At 39.3% G+C, this 20,465-nt stretch overlaps 1 protein-coding gene across 1 annotated transcript in view; it reads right to left on the bottom strand.

Moving 5' to 3' along the window:
* Window positions 1–20,465, bottom strand: part of MCTP1 (multiple C2 and transmembrane domain containing 1) — a gene marked incomplete at its 3' end in the record, with an annotated part of 282,449 nt that overhangs the window by 152,361 nt on the left and 109,623 nt on the right. The window contains exons 3-5 of the mRNA XM_082012858.1: window positions 7,319–7,461; window positions 4,399–4,478; window positions 3,716–3,824 (exon numbers count right to left, since the gene is read on the bottom strand). Of these exons, the coding sequence (XP_081868984.1) occupies window positions 3,716–3,824; window positions 4,399–4,478; window positions 7,319–7,461 (332 nt within the window). The remainder of the gene's footprint in view (window positions 1–3,715; window positions 3,825–4,398; window positions 4,479–7,318; window positions 7,462–20,465) is intronic.

The raw sequence follows: 20,465 nt of genomic DNA on the forward strand, positions 1-20,465 counted from the left end.
TCTGGCTACACAAATGCATCGCCAAAAGACTCTCCCTTATCTGCACACCAGACTATCACCTCCAAAACACTCTCCGTTGCTCCAGTTCAGGCAAAGTCTAGTCTGCATCAAAAAGTTACCAAACAGTCCATCACAGACAGCAAGTCTTGTTCAACAGGGCTGGGTTTGGATTATGGCCACAGAGCTGCCCAAAATACAGGATCACACACAATGCTGCTTCTATGGCTACATGGAAAGCTAACGCTGTTCTTTCATTGAAGCTATTCCTTTTTCTACATCCCCAATGGTCTTAGTAAACACTCTCATTTTAAGTATATGCAATTAAAGTACCTGAAATGTAACTACTAGTAGTTAACTTCTGAATTCATCAGCTTGATGATTTAAGCATTTTACAGCATTTACATGTCACAACATGTGCAAGCAATTTACAGTTATCATCTGAACAAATTAAAATTTATTGAGAAGAAACACTATTTTTGAAATGTAGGCTACATAGGGATATCAAACCAACAGGATTTAAGAAAATTTGCAACAATTTAGGGAAAAAAACACATGTGGTGTGAAGGGACAGTGTTTCTATGTCTTTTGTGTAGCAGTCATTAAAGCATATTTAAAGGTGCTCACAGGTTTTTATGTACATATGTCAACTATACTATTTGAAATATCACCTATATAGAGATATCCAAGTAGAAGGGAAGCAGTAATCATTCAAACAGCACACTACACAACTGTAGGAGGTGCTTTAATTACTACTATATATAGTGCAGATTTCCAGAATGGACAAGAATTAGCTTCAATCCTCTAACGTAACATTTGAAAATTTATTGATCTCAACCATATTATATTCAATAAAAAACATCCTCATTATTACAAGACTTTTTAAAAGTAACCAAGGACGACAGTTTAATTGGAGCGATACATTTTGTAATCTATCTATTCCTTAGACAGTAAATGAAATCTAATAAATATATAAATAAGTACATGTGGTAACTGAATAAAAGATAATTGCACCTTGAATTATTAAACACCTAACACATTCATACACAGCAACTCAATATTAATTTTGCAGGTCATCTTCCCTGCATTGTGACACAAATTCTCTGATGTTACTCCAACTTTGTTAGAACCGCTATGAGATCTGTGTCCTGGGAAGAGTGGTTTCTAATAATACATACAAAGCTTCAGATTAGGAATGAGAATCTTAAGAATCTTGGGCATTTTCAGAATGAAGTGCCATACAGCAGTCTGAATGGGAAGAAAAATTGGTCACCTGAGCTAAACTAAAAGGCTTATCTTACTATAGAGAAAGCTAAGAAACGCATAACAGCCCAAATCCGAATCTTCCTCCTACTACAACCACTCAGTTGGATACGAAAAATGTTGCTATCGATGATGCTCCCATTACTTTTGATGTTCAGTTGTGAATTCACCAAGTAAACACCCATGTGAAAGCCGCGTTACACTGTAGTGTTGTAATTTCACCTTCTCACCTGTGATTTTCGCAAGCGCTTGTTGTGTAACAGCTGGTAACACTGAGCAGCACAGCAGCTCTCCTATCCGCATGATGAAAAAAGGAAACTAACTTCCTGTCCACCTAATAGTTTCCCACACGAAAACACACAGTTTCTGGGCTGCATGATTTAGGATTATGGCAGGATAATGCCAAACCACCTGGAAAAACAGGGCTATTACCAGGTGACTGAGAAAAGCTGGTCTTACCCAAATACACACACACAAAGAAAGGGGAATGAAATACATTTTTCAATTTAAGTGAAAAACACTTTCGTGTTGCAAATTTGCAAGGTAGTATTCTGAGTTGCTGTATTGGGTTTGCGGGCAAGGGTCGGGTAGCGGTGGGGCCGCCGGGGCGGCTCCGACCAGGAGCTGCCAGAAGCTTCCGCCATGGCCGCCAGAGCCAGCGCCAGCCGGCTCAGAGACGGACCCGCCGCCGGCCAAGGCCGAGCCCAGCGGCCACGGGGGCAGCGGCTCCGGGGAACGGGGCGAAGAAGGGAAAACAAAGCGTGCGAGCGCGGCCGGGGAGAGGAGCGAGCCCGGGGCAGAGGAGCGGCCCTGCGGCCCCCGGCTCGGGGCAGGAGGGGCTCCGGGCGCCGGAGCAGAGGGTCCCCGGCAGCCCCGGGGGAAGCCCCTGCGGAGCCCCACGGGGGAGCAGATCCCCACCCGCCCCCGGGGAGGCCCCACGCCGCAGCGGCGCAGGGCGCGAGGAGGCCTCCCCCCGGGGCGGCGGGAGCGGCAGAGCCCGGGGGCGATGAGCTGCCCGCAGCCCCCGTTCCCGTCCCCCCGCGCCGCTCGGGGGCGGGAGGGAGAGAAAACGGGGAGCGAAGCTGCGGCCGGGCAGCGGGGAGGGGCGGGGGAAGGGGTCTGGGAGCGGGGTGCAGTGCCCCGGCCCCTCCTCGGGGTCGCTCGGCGATCCACGGGCCGGATCGTCCCCCGGCGGAGCCTGCGCGGCCCGGGACGGGCCCTGGTGAGTGACCGCTGCTGCCCCGCTCTCGCCCCACGGGCCTTTCGCTGTGTTTTCTGTCCCCGGCCCAGCTGGGGAGGGGAGGGATGGAGCGGCCCGGGAGCACCGGCCTCCGGCCGCGGTCAGCCCGCCACAACTGTCTAGACAAATGTATTGGTAAAAGAAAAAAAATACCTAGTTTAAAGAAACTTCCTGCACGTTACTACCATTATCAATTATTTTTCTTAAGTTCCCACAGAACATCATGAAGAAAAATAACAGACAAAAACCCTATTTTCAAAACTCTGCGTCTCTGTTACACCTAATACCAAACACCCAGTTCCAGCAGCTGACTTACTAGGCTATTTAATGAGAGCTAGGGGAAAAGTGCAAAAAGAACAGTATTACAGCCCGCCAGTATTCCTCAGGTAGGCAACAGGATATGTGTCTCACTGCAGTATACAGAAACATACGTGCTCTTACAAAGATCATGTAGTTGACTATATCCATTGAAAATTTCATCACGTTAATACTTTTTTCTTGGCCGCTCTGAAGCCAAAGGAATCCACATTATTTTACAACCTCTGAGAAAGATGTCACCTCTCTTTATTTTTGACATAGTTGCAGTATTACTGCTTAAGTAAAAAGTCAACTGGCAAAAAGCTCATGAAGTATGTCCAACTAGAGAATTAGAACTAACAGGATCTATAAAACTGGAAACTATTTGCACTTACAACTAAGCAGCTCAGAAAACGAAGATTGATGAAGGAATTACAATAAACATAGGAAACCACACTATTTTGTAATTGAAATCTGGTCACGAAATTGAAAAATATGAAATGATACTTCATCACTAGATGTCAAAAGCAGAAATAACTACCTTTCTCCACATTTCTTTATTTTCAGTGTGGAATAGGATTCAAATGTTCTTATCTAGAAATGGCAGCACTAGGTCCAAAATTCTTCACCAGTGGTTTACTGATATTTTTCCATATTAATCAGTACCATTCACCTGCAACTGACTTTATCTGAGACTGCTGAACATTTATGTTCCATCTGGATCCCTCAGTTCTATCACAGGGAGGATCCAATTCATATGAAGTATGCTGTACTGTACCAGAAACACTGTTCACATTATTTTAATAATTGTAAAAATCAAATTAATCTCAGAATATGTGGTTTACTCTTGTGCTTTAAGTCGTCCAACCACAGAATCACCACAACAGTGTTGACACATATTAAAGTATTTAAAATTACCACTTCTCGCTGTTCTTCTCTAGGAGCCAACAGAACTGATAACAATATACTTCCCAGATCATGGTCAGGGTAATGAGGATCCTTCAGACTCAAGGTAACATCTGTTTGCCTAGAAGACAAAAACATATACATTTATTCTGATTTCATACTCATAATGAAATTTAATAATGAAATTTCTGAATCATGAGAATTAAAGGCATATGCATCTATATGAAACTACTTTAAAATGATGTCACAAATTTACCCCGTTTCTACTTTTAAGCATTGCAGTCCAAACACTCATAAATAAATACTAAATACTGCTACACCATGTTAAGTACTTATATGTACCAAAGTAATTAAAACTGAACTGTAACATCAATGGATTAAAAAACAGAAAAAAAAAAGTTAAACAGTAGGTGGTAATGCTGTGAATGAAGATAATATAAAAACAAGACTAAAGTGGTTATAAAACTAGCCTCTCTGTAGACACTGTAAAAAAATGTTGTGCATGATCAGTTAATATATTATTAACGTTCGTATTATACTAATTCCCTAAACGTAAATGTTTTTCCTCTCTTAGTTTTATGTGGTGTAGGTTTATATAATTATTTTCCAGCAATAATGTTCTATTTGCAATTCCAAAAACATAGTATCAGCAGACAGCCAGAAAGGATTACTCTGTAGGCTTGTTTGAGCCATACCTGTTTAATTCCAATGAAGTGAGATCCAAAAATGCTGAACCAATAAAGTCATCTTGAAGTCCAAAGTCATAGTCAAAGACCTAAGATGCACAGGAGATAAAAGCATTTTTCAGTATTGGAAATGTTTTGTGGTATTTTCTTGCCCTAGAAATAGTTCTTGAAACTCCTTTTCCAGAGTTATAGCTTCATGTTTCTCACATGTTAAACCAGGACTATCTGGAAGTAACCTAAAAATTTCTGGCCACAAAATCAAGTTTGAAACTGCTCATGTGAAAGTCAGAATGCACCATGTACAGGCACAGGGGTATCCTACTACTACAGGACTGCATATGTGAACATCATCAACTTTATAAAAACAAAAGAATCATTTATAAAAATGTAGGTATTGAAAAAAGGAAGACCAAAAGAATAACCAAAGTTAAGCAGAATCGTTGATCTGATATACACTAATTTATACCCTTATCCATTTTGCACAATACAGGCAAGTGAGCAAGATGGATTGTGAAAAGTGGGTTATTACAGCACTTACATCAGTATTAGGAATGATAAAATTGTAGTCTTTGAAGGTTGTAGATGTTTCTAGGGCTTCAAAATATTGTAATACAAGATGAAAACTTAATTGGTATGTGTAAGTCAATAGTGACATTTACTACTCTACTATGAGGATCCTGCCTGCTAACTTGCTATCTAAAAGAGAAAGCATCTGGACAAATTTACTGACATTCAGACAGTGATCTGTGGCCAGCACGTGGATGCATGGCCACATGCATGTGGTATCAATGATTTGAGATGGATTATGCCTTCCCAAGTCTGAAAGAAGAATAACAAATAAACTGGGGATGGCTTTTGAAGGAAATAAACAAAAAAGGTGGATGGCAACAAAGAACAGTTGTGACACAAAATCACAAAGAAAATGGGAAGTGGCAATTATCAAAATCAACTTTCTATGTTAAATTTTCTTCGCAAATATTGTCATGAGAATTTCTGAGGACCAGAATATGCCTTCAGCTCTAAATAAGAGTGAGACTTGTGAACACCTAGTAATAGAACATTTAACTGAAATATGACCGGCCTAGATTCAAGGTCTTCAATTTTGACATAGATACTTCAAGTATTGTATTACAGAAACTCTGTTGCAGGAGGCAGTTAAAGCTGTTCATCTTCTACAAATACCTTAATACAGCCTGGGTTAAGAAGATGGTGACAGAAAACCTGTGGCCCAAAGGCACTGCTGTGGGACTCAAAAGGGTTGAATGCAACTAGTTGAGCACAAGTCTCTCATTTGCATTGATCGACCTGAGTGTGTACCCTCATATTTTCTCTGTCTAATATGCCATCTAATGGGCAAAGAAAATGAACCATGAAATATCAGTTCATATTTCAAAGTCAAATTGTTTCCTCCCCCTACAAATTATTGAGATAAAAATTCCAAATAAATATTTTCAGCTGACTTAGTACAATTTAATCAAGTCTTAGAATAGCTGAACAATCTATTCACACAGGGAAGTATTTCATACAGTGTACCACTTGACACACTCTTCCTGGGGGGGGGGAAATACAACTATTCCCTTGTGACCCTACTGCAGGATTGTTATTTGGCATAAATAATCAAACCAGGTAGCTGTGTTGCAAGTGTCCTTCTTTGAATCTGCTTCTCTCTTTCGCAGTGCTGGGCATTCCTTATCAGTTCATTCCTTACAAGTCACTAAGCTTAATAAGGGCAGGAAGATGCCAATTCAGAATTATAATTAAATTCATGCTTTTTTAATAATGATGTACCTTATCTGAGCAGAATATGTGAAACAATGCAGACTGATACTCGAAGGCTGTTGAAGTGGCATTCATCTACTAAAAAAAAATCTACAACTTCATGTTTCAGTTAAAATTGTTGTCATGTATTTGAGATTAAGACTGATACTGAAACATTAAATCATTTAAGACTAATTAAAAGGATTACTTAGGTAAGACTTAAGTTTCCAATCTTTCTCAAAGTATTTTTGACCTATGTATGTTCTAATTAGAGCCCTACGACTACCGTTTTTCCAATAATATTTTTAGAACTTACTTTTTATCTACTTGGTTTTACACAATTAAGGTTTACTTTTGGATATAAACTAAAAAGCAGCTTTCCATTCTGTGCCTATAAAACAATGATCACAGCTTGTCTAGTTTCCATTCCAATATGGATAGCTAAGTAGTAGTGTCACTGCTGCCAATTACTCTGGGCATTGCTGGCTGCTCTTTGATTTAAACTCAAGCTATCTGTTATTTCAGAGTAAGTGATGCCTCTATTATGAGAAGATCATCCTCATCTGTGATATACTAAGTAGATTTACAATGTAAAAAAAAAAGAAAAGCATAAAGCCTTACAAAACATATAAGTAAACCCATTGTGTTCAGGTACAAATAGAAAAAAAAAACCTAGGAAAATTTGGCACACATCTTGATAAATTCTCAAATTAGCCTCAGCAAGGAGTTGCTTTTAATGGGATAGATTATGCTTCATATCAGAATTATGCAATGATATTTCCATAAATAAAAGGGATGCCATCATCACAAAACACAGTTTACTGTCTTTCTCTGTCCTTGGGGGACTAGGCAGTGCTGGGTTAACGGTTGGACTTGATGTTCTCAAAGGTCTTTTCCAGCCTAAATGATTCTATGATTCTACCATTATGCTAGAGAAGTATAGAACAATTATGGCCTGAAATAAACAAAAAGCCTGTATTTACCTTTTTTCTTCAGAAATTTTGACACGACCATTATACAGATGTAACTTAAATAACTTTCACCACTAATTAGTCTTAAGTAATGTAGTATCACACAATAACTTTTGCCATATACAGAAATTACAAAGTAAAAATTCTTCCAATAACTCTTCTCTTGCAATTTGACAGACGTAAGAAAGACAGTGTCTCACCTTTATATACAATGGTTCTCTTGGGTTATCTATAAGAATGCAAGCTTTTTCTTCCCACACAGGATTGAGGTTCTTGTGTATGGTTTTACTTCTAAATACTTCTTTTCCTCCAAGTTTGAACTTGACATACGGATCACTGGTTCCTGTTAGAGAGACATATACACTGTTAATTATTCCCTTTCAATGCATTAAGGGGAGACTATGTTACCTTGAAGAGAACTAAATATAATTTCTACTGATAGTCAAATTAAAAACAGCAACTGAGGAAAGAATTTTTTATTGTCACAATTTATTATTTTCCACAGTGTCACTACTCAGGTAATTCACTGTGTTAACATCAAATGGGTGCCTGCATCACTTTCTGTTGTTTGCGATCTATACTCAAAGTCATACATGAAATACTGTCTACTGCAGTCTAGTTTTTAGTTAACAGAATTATGTCCTTATTAGGACTAGGATTTTATATTAATGCAATCACAAAAATTAGATTATAAAGTTAAAATTATTTCTGTAAAATATCAATCTAATTATGTTACGTCTTTGAAAAGGCACAGGCTCCGCTGACACCACTAGTGTAACTCTTCATTGACTTTACTGTGTGCAGGCTTCCCTCTTCTATGAAGACACACTTCCTACAGCATTCACAATGAGCAAATCAACTCTAAAGTCAGTCCACAAAGTTCACGTGCTTCCCGTGGCAATCACCCACCTGCAGGAAAGCACAGGTCTAAGCCCCGTCATACAACTGACTAACAATTAACCATGTCCAGAAAGACAACCCTGAAGGGAACTGAAAGAGAAATGTTAAAAATGGCACAAATGGAGAATGGATGGGACATGGGCGTGGAAGCGACAGACAGAACAACTGGTGGAAAGAGGACTCTTGGAGCGGCACGTTCTAGGGGCACAGAGATTAGCAGCCATCCAGGAGGGCATCTGTTTCCTCTTTTCAAGACACCCATGTGGGGAGACAAAGGACAGTAAGCAAAAACCTGATGACACACACAGAGGCGTGACAGATAAATCACTACCAGCTACCAAAATGTACAAAATGGCACATCCAAAACCAGCACAGAAATAGTCATGCAACTAGCAGGAACCAGGGAGATGTGAGAAGGATTTCTGCTGACAGTCCAATTAAAAACAGCAGCTGAGGAAACAATTTTTTGTTGTCACAATTTATTATTTTCCACAGTGTCATTACTCATGTAATTCACTGTGTTAACATCAAATGGGTGCTTGCATCACTTTCTGTTGTTTGCATACACAACCTAAACAACACATCTGTGCTTGTGAATGCGAGAGTGTGAAAGCAACTGACCAGAATCAGTTTTGGTTTGAAATAAAATCACTTTCCCCTGCCACAAGGTTTCACACTGAGGTTTGCTATGTTGCCGTTACCACGCTGTGCTGCTGTTTCCCACAATCTGACCTCCATGCACCAGAGCCGACTTGTGGGAAAGAGACCAACCCCAGGGGACAGCGAGGGACAGAAGTGGCCAAACGCCCCTTCCACTTGTGCCCAGCAGTCCCACCACGGAGACCAGCAGCCGGGCAGCACGAGGCTGCCCCTTGATGAATGTCGAAGCCAGAGCAAGACCGCGCTTCTGCTGGAAGGAGCAGCCGCAGCACTTGTTGCTGCCCCTCCGCTGCCGGCTCCCCTGTGCCGGCACCAGCCAGCAAACGGATCTGGGAGCCAGTCCAGCTGAGGAAGGCAGTCATTTTGCATCCGGATGGGCTCTGGGGCACAGCTGCAAGACACAGAAGTTGTGCCTGTGACGGTCCTCATAAAACCACTACCTCTGTGGTGGACTGAAGAAAGACTACTCATCTTTTCCTGCATATTTTGATTACAAAAAATAGTTAGATCCTTAAACAAAAGAAAAAAGCTAGATAGAAAATTCAAACTAATACCTTCCCTAAAACTTGTAAAAAAAAAATTGTAAGATTTCATTGTTCTTAAAATTGTAAGATTTCATTGTTATGTAAGTGAAATTAATTTCCATGAAAAACACTAATGGAAGTCATGTTTCTATTTCTGTCAGCCATTTCTGACCCTTAATATTTGAGTCTAATTGATCCAAGACTATCTTAAAGTAAACAATAATAATGCTAGCACAAATAATAATTGCATCCCCATGAGCAACAGCAAAATTGTAAGACAGACTTTTTTTTACTTTTAACGCTTTTCACGAGTCCTGCATATTCTAGAAGTTTGTGTTTACATCCACGGGCAAATGCAGTGATTAGCTTTTGTTATAGTTGCAACATTCTATGTCCTCCTAAAAGCAAAGGATGGTTATGACTAGAGCTCTTTGCACTACTTCATGCAGCCACAAGATGCCAGTACTCTTTACCTAAATCATGTATCCCTTTCAAAAAACTGTAGCGGTGGAGAACTGGGTTCTCACATGCGACAGGGTTGCTACAGTCATCTCCTTCTGTAATTACTGCGGCAGAATTTCAGGGATGTAAAAATGTTTAGCACAATTATTTTGTTCCGTGGTTATTCAAGTAGTGGTGACACTTTTTAAGGCAAAGATCACAGATTTTAATTAATTCTGTGAAACGTGAAGAATACTTCGAACACGGACACCAACAAATCAACAACAGTAAAACAAACCACAACTCCCCCACAAGCCATACTTCTCCCACTGATTTTCCTCACGGTTGTCTCGAAGTGCAGACAGCTGGCTTTTAAGCACTACCTTTTTTTAAGCAGACTTCACAAATCTTAAAACCTCTTTTGAAATTTAAAATCAATGTAAAACACTGTTGTAAGATACATGCCCAATGAATAGTTTAGGACTCAGATGTCAAACAATTTAATATTAATTCATTTCTATGTGTAAATTCAGTAGTAGGATGCGTCAAGTGTTGGTTCCACCTACAATACATTGCAAAACCTGAGGGTTTGCATCTCTCTCCTGTGAATGCCGAGTTCCACTGAGAAGCTTGCTTTGACACATTTCTACTTTAAGGCTGAGAACTCATTAGGTCCACTTAGTTAAAAGCTCCGCAACCTTCACAGACCCTTTGCATTCTTTGGAGACCATCCGATTTTTAAAAGTATATGTATAAAGAGAGACAAGATTGAAAAAATTAACCTAATCAGCCATCCAATCATTTGGTAATACCTTCATCTAACGGGAAGGCAAAGAAGGAATGGAGCAGAGACCAAAACTCGGTCCTCTCTCAGTCCTGCTGAACTGCATGAAGCCATCTCCAGCACTGCTCTATGTCATATACGGTCCCAGTTTTAATATAGAATAAAAACAACTTTCACATATACTATATAATTTTGATATAGCAAGTGTATATTAATATGACACTTAATAGCACATCAAGCATATGTTAACGTATTATTTAAGCATGTTATGTAATAATATATTCATATGTATTTTTAATCAAGATCAACAATTCAATTCTCATTTTTTTGCTCCATTGAAAAGAAAAATTCAGTTTACTTCGGATCTTACTGATAACAGTGATTACAAGTTCATTAGACAAAACTAGAAAAACCAAAGACCCTTCAGACTGAGCCTGCAAGAACCTGATAGCCGTCACAGATGCTTGTTATTCAAGTCTCAGGCTTTTCATCAGTTTCCTTCTTATCAACCTGTTCAAATGCACCTGACGCGCTACGGCCTAGCTCCACAAACATTTGTCCTACCTGTAGGAGTTAAGAATTTCATCACGAGCCTTCACTCACGAGCTTAAAAACTTCTCTCAAAAAAACAGAATTGTGAGACACTGCGCTCGTGCTGAAGCACCACCGCTGCCGGTGTAAAGGCAATAAGGACTCTCTGCACAGGGTGGCAGCCTCCCTTTTCCTAAGAAAGGTTGGCCTAACAGGCACCTAAAGATGCTGCCGAAGTCCAGGAGGGAAACTACCCATCACCGCAGCCGCTGTTGCCAGACCCTGAGAAGCAAGCGCTCCTCCTGTCCTGCAGGTCCAACGCTAGCACTAACACCAGGGTCTAACACTCCGCTCTTTCTGTGCAGACATCTCCTAAAATGGGGTTTGCTTTGCAAGTTTAGGACACAGGATAGATCTCATAAGCAGATATGAAAGAAGATTAAAAAATGTTTTGCTGGAGAAATATTCAAGATGCTTGTTCAAAGGAATACTGGAACGGTTTTTCAGAAGGAACCAGAGCTGTGTAATTGAGTGGAAATACAGCAGAGGCAAATTTGGCAATAATAATAATCAAAGTTGTACTGGATAGATAGAACATGCCTTCTCAATGAACTGTATGCATTGACTTAATTAGTTCCTAAGGCTTCATAACAGGCTTTCAACATTACTAGGCCACTTGTTGAACAGGCGTCTTTCCTTATTACAATCCTATTTAATATAATGTGATAAACTGCTAACCGAACAAAATGCAACAGTGAACACAGAGGTGAATGTAACCATGAGACCAAGTCATGAGCTTGAGACTGCTCCCCCGTAACTGCTGCTAATGAGACAGAAAGGATGAGGCAAAAGTCTCCATCTTCTCTACAGTATTTTCACACTTGACTCAGTGTGAATAAAATTAAGCTACCAGTATGTCTTAAAAACCTCAGCTGAAGACCTACCTGTAGCATACAGCAACCAGACACTGAAATCCTAAAGGCAAATTTTAAAATCTTACACTAAAAAGAAACAACACAGGCTATAAAAACCCCCAATATATATAGATGAAGATACCAAAAAACAAGTCAGCTGTTGCTTCAGGTAGAGATGTTTTTATATTTCATATAACAAGAAAGAAATGACATTTTAGAAAAATGGTGAGTTAGTAAGTACATTTGTCACACAATTTAATAAAATGATTTAATTAAAACTGTTTAGCTACAGCATGACTAAATGCATTCATTTTTCCACTACTGCTATTCACTCGCAGTTTACCTTCTGCAACAGAACAGAAAGCCATATCCAAGTCCATTCTGAAAAACAAGAGTGACTGTGGCATAAAAGCTTTTGCATAGTTCAGACACTCATCACTGCACAATTCAAATTCTAGTCTCACTTTTTAAAAAAAGTTAAAAAAATTACTTTCCCCTGGCGAATATCTGGTTTTCAGCCTGTTGAGAAAAACGTCTCAGAAAGGAAAACAGAGCAACTATGTTCTTCTTCTCTCCCAATGACTGTAGTCATAGGGAAAAAAGCAAACAAACCAATTCATTAAGGTCTTCACTGTAGGAAGTTATCACTGCTGCAAAGTGGACCACTTTCTTGTACCTACAGAGGTAATTACCTGAGCGGTAATGTTACAAAGGTTGCATCCCCATCCAGTTCCTACCGTAAATCACAAGTCTTCTTTGGATTCACCACACATACACAATAAATAACACCCTTAGACCAACTTCAGCCTAGTGGTTTAAAAATTGAAGCTTCAAATAATGTTAACTGGAAATCGCAGTAATTCTATGAGGACTTGCTGCTGGAGGAATACTGCAGGAATAAGCATAATGTAAAAAGCAGTAAACACCCTATACAGGGGGAACAAAATTTTTCGTCACTGCAAGTAATTGGGCAACGTACATGTTTCTAAAAGCAAAAAATAAGGTAAAAGCATGTTCTTAATTTATTTACACTTAGAACTATAACAAAACCTCTGTCATGGCTTTCTATCATTCTGTTTTACTTTCAATCTTGGAATTGCTTCATTTGTTTTACAATTATTTGAAAAGATAGCAAGCCACTACAGATGTATAAAGTTGTGCAATAACTTTGATGTCATAATTCCTGAGAAGCTTAATTATGAATGCAAACACCTGGATCCATCGCATGAAGAGCTCTCTCCAGCTCTCTCCCCTTCTCTCTGACTCCATCAACACTCATTCCTCTCTTAATAAAGTTTCTCAGTCTCCAGTTAATTTTCTTTGTTTCTTGAAGAAGTGGAGGGAGAGCTCTCATGTATATGTCAGCTGAGTATGTCAAGCAAAACATGTAACAGTCCATAGCTTTTTATGTATTTTGTATTTTCAAACTGCAGTATTAAGCATCTCATTAAAAGAAACAGAGAAAAATATGTCTGCTCTGTCCAATCTTACACTCTGAAAAGTAGGAAAACTACTTACCACAAATTATTTTCTATTAATTTAACAAATAGGAATAGTAATTATTATTTTTCATAGGCAAGAGCTGCCACTTCAGCAACCCCCTTAACACCACAGCTAAACACAACAACTAAAACACTAAAATCTATGGCTTTTCCACAAGTAAACCTACTTTCTGTCCTTCTATCCACCTAGCAAAGGATTATCCACCCAATTCACCTAAAAAGGACATTAATTTGTTTAAATGACACAAAACACTTCTGGAAAACTAATATCCTAAGCATGAAGATGCCAATTACAAATTCACAGTGTGCTACTGAATGCAGAGTTCTTCTACTCAAAAGTCAACAGGGAATCAAATATTTTAATTATTCAGTGCCCATTAAAGAAATACTGGTTATAACAATCACAGCTCTTTATCTTTCTTTTAAAGACTCATTCCTGCCATAAAAAGGCAGATTTCGAACTGTATTTCAGTGTATCCCATTATGCTTGTGAAATAGAAAGAATGAAAAAAAAAAAAAAATACTGGCACAGGACAGAAGAGACAAAAAGCAAATATGCAATGGTCATCCTAATTTCAAGAAAACTTCTATACTTCATTTTAAGCATGGCTGAAGTCAGATTCATTTGAACAGGATTCCAGCATGCTACAGAAATATTTTCCTTGCAGTTCAAATTATTCTAGTTAATATACTTGAATATAAACAGAATTACATCCCTTAATCAAAGGAAACACTTTTTCCCCTGCCCCTAAAACCTCAGAACTGAATTTGTAATCTTCCTGAAATTGTTTAAAATCTTCCTTAAATTGTTTAAAGCATGACCATTTGTTTTTCAAGACAGACAGCTTTTACAGAATCAGTCAGAGGTTTCACCTCTTCTGGGACAAAGACAGAGGTCTCCGACTTGCTCTATCTAAGAAGCACAGCTCACTGGTGGCCTTATACAATATACCTTCCACTTTTATAGAAATAATCTTTTTCATATATACTTGCAGTTGACAAACATGTGAGTTGCCTTTGTCAATGTAACAATGCAATGAACAGTCTTTCCAGTAAAATCTGCAAGTTTTTCTCTATTCCCTGGGCATAATAATTTACTACACATTAAATGAAAACTGAAATAAAAGCGGAATCTTAAAATTTAAAATAAAAATGCTAGGTAAAGCAAAAATAGAAGCCTTAGCAGCCTGCAGCTGGTGTATGTTTGGCACAACAAAAAAAAGGTACTATTTACATTTAATACCTTGGCTGAAACAGATACTCATTGCAGATGCAATCCCTGTTAAAGTCTCATGAAGTAAAACCTATGCTCTGAAGAAACATTCACAGAAACATACTATGTGAAGCTTGCCTTAAAATAATATTTTAATTTACTAGCTAGAAAAACCTCAACGTTGGGATTTCCTTATTTGCGTAGAGTCATCTGAAAAAAAAGGACACAGCAGAATTATGCTAACAAAGCAGGACTTTCTGTTCTCTTTTAATGACTGGACACGGAGGTGTTCGGTGCCTTCTAATGGCTTTGAATTAACAGACCAGATTCCTCCATCTGAATCATCAGAGGATGATGGTCTGGAAGTCCCATGCCAAGCTGCTGCTACCAATCCTCTGTCAATTTACCTGCATAACCAGTAAAAGGCTTCACAGGGATATGGGCTGCTGGAGTAGCAGAGACCACTGAGTTGCTACGTCATCTTCCCTGGCCAGTAGGTCACCTGGTAAGAGGAATCTCTCTTTTTAATCTTGGTGTGAATTCCCACTGCAATAATCTACTTGGGAACATCACTCAACTTGTGCTAATCAAAAGCATGCTCTGCCAGTGATGAACAAGAGTGGCAAGAATGTGATCACAGCAGTGTCACCTAATGGTACATTGTCAGAAAATGTTTACAATCAAATCTGAACACCAATTTTATTCTTTCTCATACTGCACCATGAGATCAGCTGACAGGGCACACAAGATCAATGATGCCTTAAAACAGGGGGAAAAAAAAATCCCCGACTTCATACCCTGGAGAAAACATTTTCAGAGAGCTGGAGTCCTGTAAATTTCAAATTATATCATACTTGAAGGTATGCCACTGTACCTAGAACGCATCATTTCTTACTGACAGTTTATATTATGCTTTGTAAGAGTACTTCAGGTTTCATTAGAATTCCCTCCTATTCTTCTAAATTGACCTGGAACCAAAATACAAAAAAAGTTCCAAAAATCAGCTCTGAACAACTATTTATGCGTGCTTACTGGAGGTTTCTCTAGTTTCTGTTTTTAACTGTAAAACTCAACCCCTCAGATGGCCTTTTCTAGAAAAAATGAGAAATCTATTGACAGCATTTCCCCAAGTAGGTAAGCATTATTTTATTGTTTTCTCTCTATTGCATTTTTATAGAATTCTAATATATTGTACATACTATTTTTTGCACAAGACTGTTACAAGAGAGGAAATTCTGGCCTGCTCAGACTGATGGAGATTCTACTACCAACTTCAACAGATTAGAAATAAATTAAGTAATCATAAAATCTAGGATGTACCTAAAATGCTAAGGAAGCCTGCTGTTTAATATGGCTTTTGATTTCTGAACCTATAATGAATCTATTTAGCCCACAGTCCATCTCAATACAACTGCCATCTTTGCTGCATATGAATTTCCCCAGTGTACTGCAAGTTTCAATTTCAGGTGCCTAAAAGCAACTAATCAAAAAACATTTGGAAAAAACCTAGAAAGTTATTTTTGCATTTGATAATTACATTTTTTCAATATCCACTCAGTCATATCAATAAGCATGTCTGCATATGCTCCATAATTCTCATAAATAAATCTCCATTTGGGGAATTACTATTGTTGGGGTTATTTTATTACATTTTTCACTAAATGAAACAGGCTTCTACCCACAGACGTAGCTCCAAAAAAACTTTATTTAGATGCCTAAATAGTAGGGTTGTGAGGAAGCTGGTAAAACGTATGAGCCTACTGACAGCGGTGTTTGAAAAATGCTGGTACCTGCCAGTTTCTGCTGAGGGTGGCACAGAGCCAGCACTCGCAGGCAGCTTCTGCCAGACCTTGCCATGGGGAAATTCATAACTGTTGCTGTCTCCAGAGGTATCAGGACCGAGTTGATTTTGGAACTCTTGTAGAAATTTTCATTGTAAAATACCAAGACAGCTGCTAAGTCGTGTTCTCAAATTATTTAATTAATCCCACAATTTACTTCAAGTAGTCCATGGTCCATCTTCCTATGGGAATGGACGCCTCCTTAAAGGCTTAGGACAAGGTATCTAGCCACCCTCTTAGAAGGCTGCCATGCAGTTTCCTCAGGTGTTACCTTCCTCTTGGGATGGAGAAAAAAAGCAAGGGCCACAGTGTGTTAAAGAAACATGACAGCTCAGATGCTTGCTGAAATACAGGGGAGAACAAGAGATCAGTAATAGTTTTAAACTGAAAAAAGGTAGATTTAGAGTACATCTAAGGAAGACATTTTTCATGAGGAGGGTGGTGAACCCCTGTCCCAGGTTGCCCAGAGAGGTGGTGGGTGCCCCATCCCTGGGAACATCCCAGGTCAGGCTGGACGGGGCTCTGAGCAACCTGCTCTGGTTGGGGATGTCCCTGCTCATGGCCGGGGGCTGAAGTGGACGGCCTGGAAAGGTCCCTTCCAACCCAAACTGGTCTGTGAGTCCATGATTCTATCAGTAGGGTGCAAATGATGGACTGACTTTTCCTCAGCATCCCATGCAAAGGGGAGAAGCTATTCCCTCCAAAGTTTTCAAGGGGATAGCAGGGTACCACCAACAGGTGAGGACTTCCTAGGGTGCGTAAGAATGCCTGGCTATGATAGAAACAGAAGGCCAGATTTGATGAAAAATGCTGCATGCAGACCTAACGTAAGCTGCTTGCAGGACAGACAGGCGCAGGCGCAGTGAGGGACCTGGCAGTGAGATCAGGCACCGTGTCAAGCTGAGATCAGAAGGAGCCAAAGCAACAGATTCAGCCTGTCCTCCAATGGACTTTGGCACCTTCTGCAAAAGGACTTGCTCAGATGGACAAAGCTGCCGTAGAACATTAGAAGGGTGCATAACTCCATTTCACTACTCCTCTCTGCTCTTTCCTCCTTGCTTTTCTGCACTGCAAACAACTACTCTCCATCACCATCAGGTATGCATCACTGACACCAGGACCCTGCGTGAGATCTGGCTACCTTTTGGTGAGCAGAAAATACCATCACTGGCCTCCCGAGCTGCCGAGGGGCAGGAGGCCAGGCTGCAAGGGGAAGAGAAAGCGCTTCTTCCTCGGCTGCCACGCACCGCGTGCGTCCACCGCGCTGCTGCAGAGAGAAGAACAGCGGCAGTAAGGCTCAGGCAGAGCAGAAAGGAAACTGAAAAGTGTTTTCCCACTCTACATTTTACACTGGGCAACACTGATCTGTACCTGTTGACAATTAGAATGAAATAATCCAGAGCCATAATTCTTTTTAATCGGAGCTAACCTCTCTTTGCAGAAAAAAAGAGACAAAACTCCAGCAGCATCTTCCCGAATCTTAGGCATCTTTACTCAAATACAGACAAAAAGCATTGCCTACTTCACAAGCATGTACCTTTAAATAAAACATCCTGTAAATATTTTTACACACTACGAATGCTTGCACTCTTGTCTACATATATTTACATGCATTCCAGAATAATAAGCATGCCAAGCTGGCACTTTTTGTTTCAGCATCTTATCCTCACTGTCTCTGCAATAAGGAAACTGAGCATTTAAAAATTAGTTCTTCCAGACATTCACATTCCCAGGAGTTCTTAGAAGTTATTGTGTATTTTTGACTCAGATAAAACTTAATATAACTCTTCTGAAACACCTTCATACAAGCCAACATTCTTGCCCATTCTGATTTAAACTAAATATAAACCTTCTGATTTGCATCCTAAAATTAATTATATCTGATTTGCTTTGTATTAAAAAGCACTCAAATTCCATACCTAATCAATATGTTAAAATAAAAATAAAGAACTACCTTGATGAATTTTCACAGTTACTGCATGAAAATACTGATGCAGAAGGTCTTTTAAAAATAATTTGTCATCTGGCTACCTGTTATAGCGTGAAAAGCATTTATCTTTGGTTATTGCCTTGTGACTGTTTGCCACATTCAGAAGATGGTGCCAGCACTACACTACTACTGATTTATGCCAATAATCCCCTCATCTTACCTCTCCAGGAAACATAACAGGGGCATGTTCCTATAATTTTCGACTGTGTGACAAACTTAACAGTATTTCACAATAAGCAAAATTTACCGCATAATCCTGGTCTACCTGAATCATAAGGATGAAGAGGTTCTCAGTCTCCAAAGCTACACTGTATACAGTGCATTTTAATCAAGTTACGGACTGAATTTCAGTATCCTCCATCAGTGAAACCCACAGTTCAAATATGAATAACATGCTCTGTAGTTAGGCTTAAATGAAAAGTCTTTTCAATGACCTTAAATGCATTGCCTTATACATAGGTTTGTGTGCAATATTGTGTCACTGCACAAACTTAGGAGTATCTTAAGGGTTACTTAATCATCTCACTTTACTTGTTATCTCATTGGCACTTGTCTTCTAGATCCTAAAAATGTAGATGCATACAGAGTTACTCACAAGACAAAATGCAAAGTCTACATGTATGTTCTTGCACTATTACAGTTCTTCAGACTCTCCTGGTTTTGACAGTCATCTCTCCCAATTATTCTCAATTTAAGCAGCTAGTTTCTTACCGATATAAATATTTCATATGGGAAACAGTAAATTTATCAAATTGAAATGCAGCCTTTGCACTGCACAAGGGCCCTAACTGCATGCTATTTCTGGCCTACTTCTTGCCATCTTTGGGTGCAGGTTTCAGTACCAGAGCCAGACACTTAAGGATCAACCACTCAGCTGCTTCTATAAACAGAGATTCTGTAGGAAGCATTACTGAACTGTCAGCTGCGGAGATAGACACACTGATCTGGCAACATTATCCTTTGCTGGAGGTCAAGGCCTTAGACAACGATAAACATCTGTTTTCAGGAACTCTCCTGTAAGATTTCACACAGAAAATACACTACTTCTGATCATCATGAAAAAGACAACGAAAGTTTTATTTATGCTCAAAAAATATTTTCCTTGGGCTATTTTGCAAAATCGGGTCAATCTTCATGCATTCTGTAAAAAAAAAAAAAAAAAAAGTAAATTTTAAAGCCAGAAGGGATCAAATTCATCATTTATCTAGCCTGTTTTTTCACAGACACAAAGTCTGAGCATAAATATTGCCTGTTAGAACAAAGGATTATTTTCAATCATTTCAGAAGACAACAGCACGATGTTGGTCCTTTCATGAAGAATGTTCTGTTCTCCTTTTGTTGTGACTATCAGAGCTGCTTATTTATCAAGTAATAGCTGTGATTAATGCTGGCATTGCTAGAGACATAAATATAGCTTAAATCTTTTTCCTGTTCTTCTGACAATGTTGTGGTGTCTCTTTTTATAAATTTTGGGAAGACAAAGTGTGCAGAACATTCACAACATGAGAATCCAACTTTGAATTCCAAGACTGCAATATGTTCAGCTGTAGGTTTCTAAAAAGATATGTGAAACCTCAGTTCAAAAATTAAGGAACAAAAAGCTAAAATTAAAACAAAATGCTTTTCCACCATGTAGTTCAAGTATTCTTTTAGAATGATATTCACAGTACTTGGAGAAAATTTAATTGTCAGGCTTTAAGCAGAGGATCTGGAAAAAGTTTTGGAGGAATAGGGTGTTATGTACTGTTACAGACTTGCAGTATAAGAATCTTTTAAGACAGTCCTGGGATAAATCTTCCAAGCTCTGGTTTTACTACCTAATACATCTGCCTTAGTAGCTCCATTTAGCATTTGGATATATATTCTTACACAGTGCCTGCCACGGCCTGTCATCACTTTCTGTCTCATAACCCCTGGTACGAGCACTGCTGCAGCATGCAGGCAATGCAACAGAAACACCAGTACCACTCAAACCAAAGGTCCTGCTGGCTCAGCGCTCTTGTCTGCACCGGGGCTATAAGCAGATACCAACAAAGAAACAACAGGA

The sequence above is a fragment of the Phaethon aethereus genome (assembly GCF_964289735.1).
Source record: "Phaethon aethereus genome assembly, chromosome: Z".
Lineage (NCBI taxonomy): Eukaryota > Metazoa > Chordata > Aves > Phaethontiformes > Phaethontidae > Phaethon > Phaethon aethereus.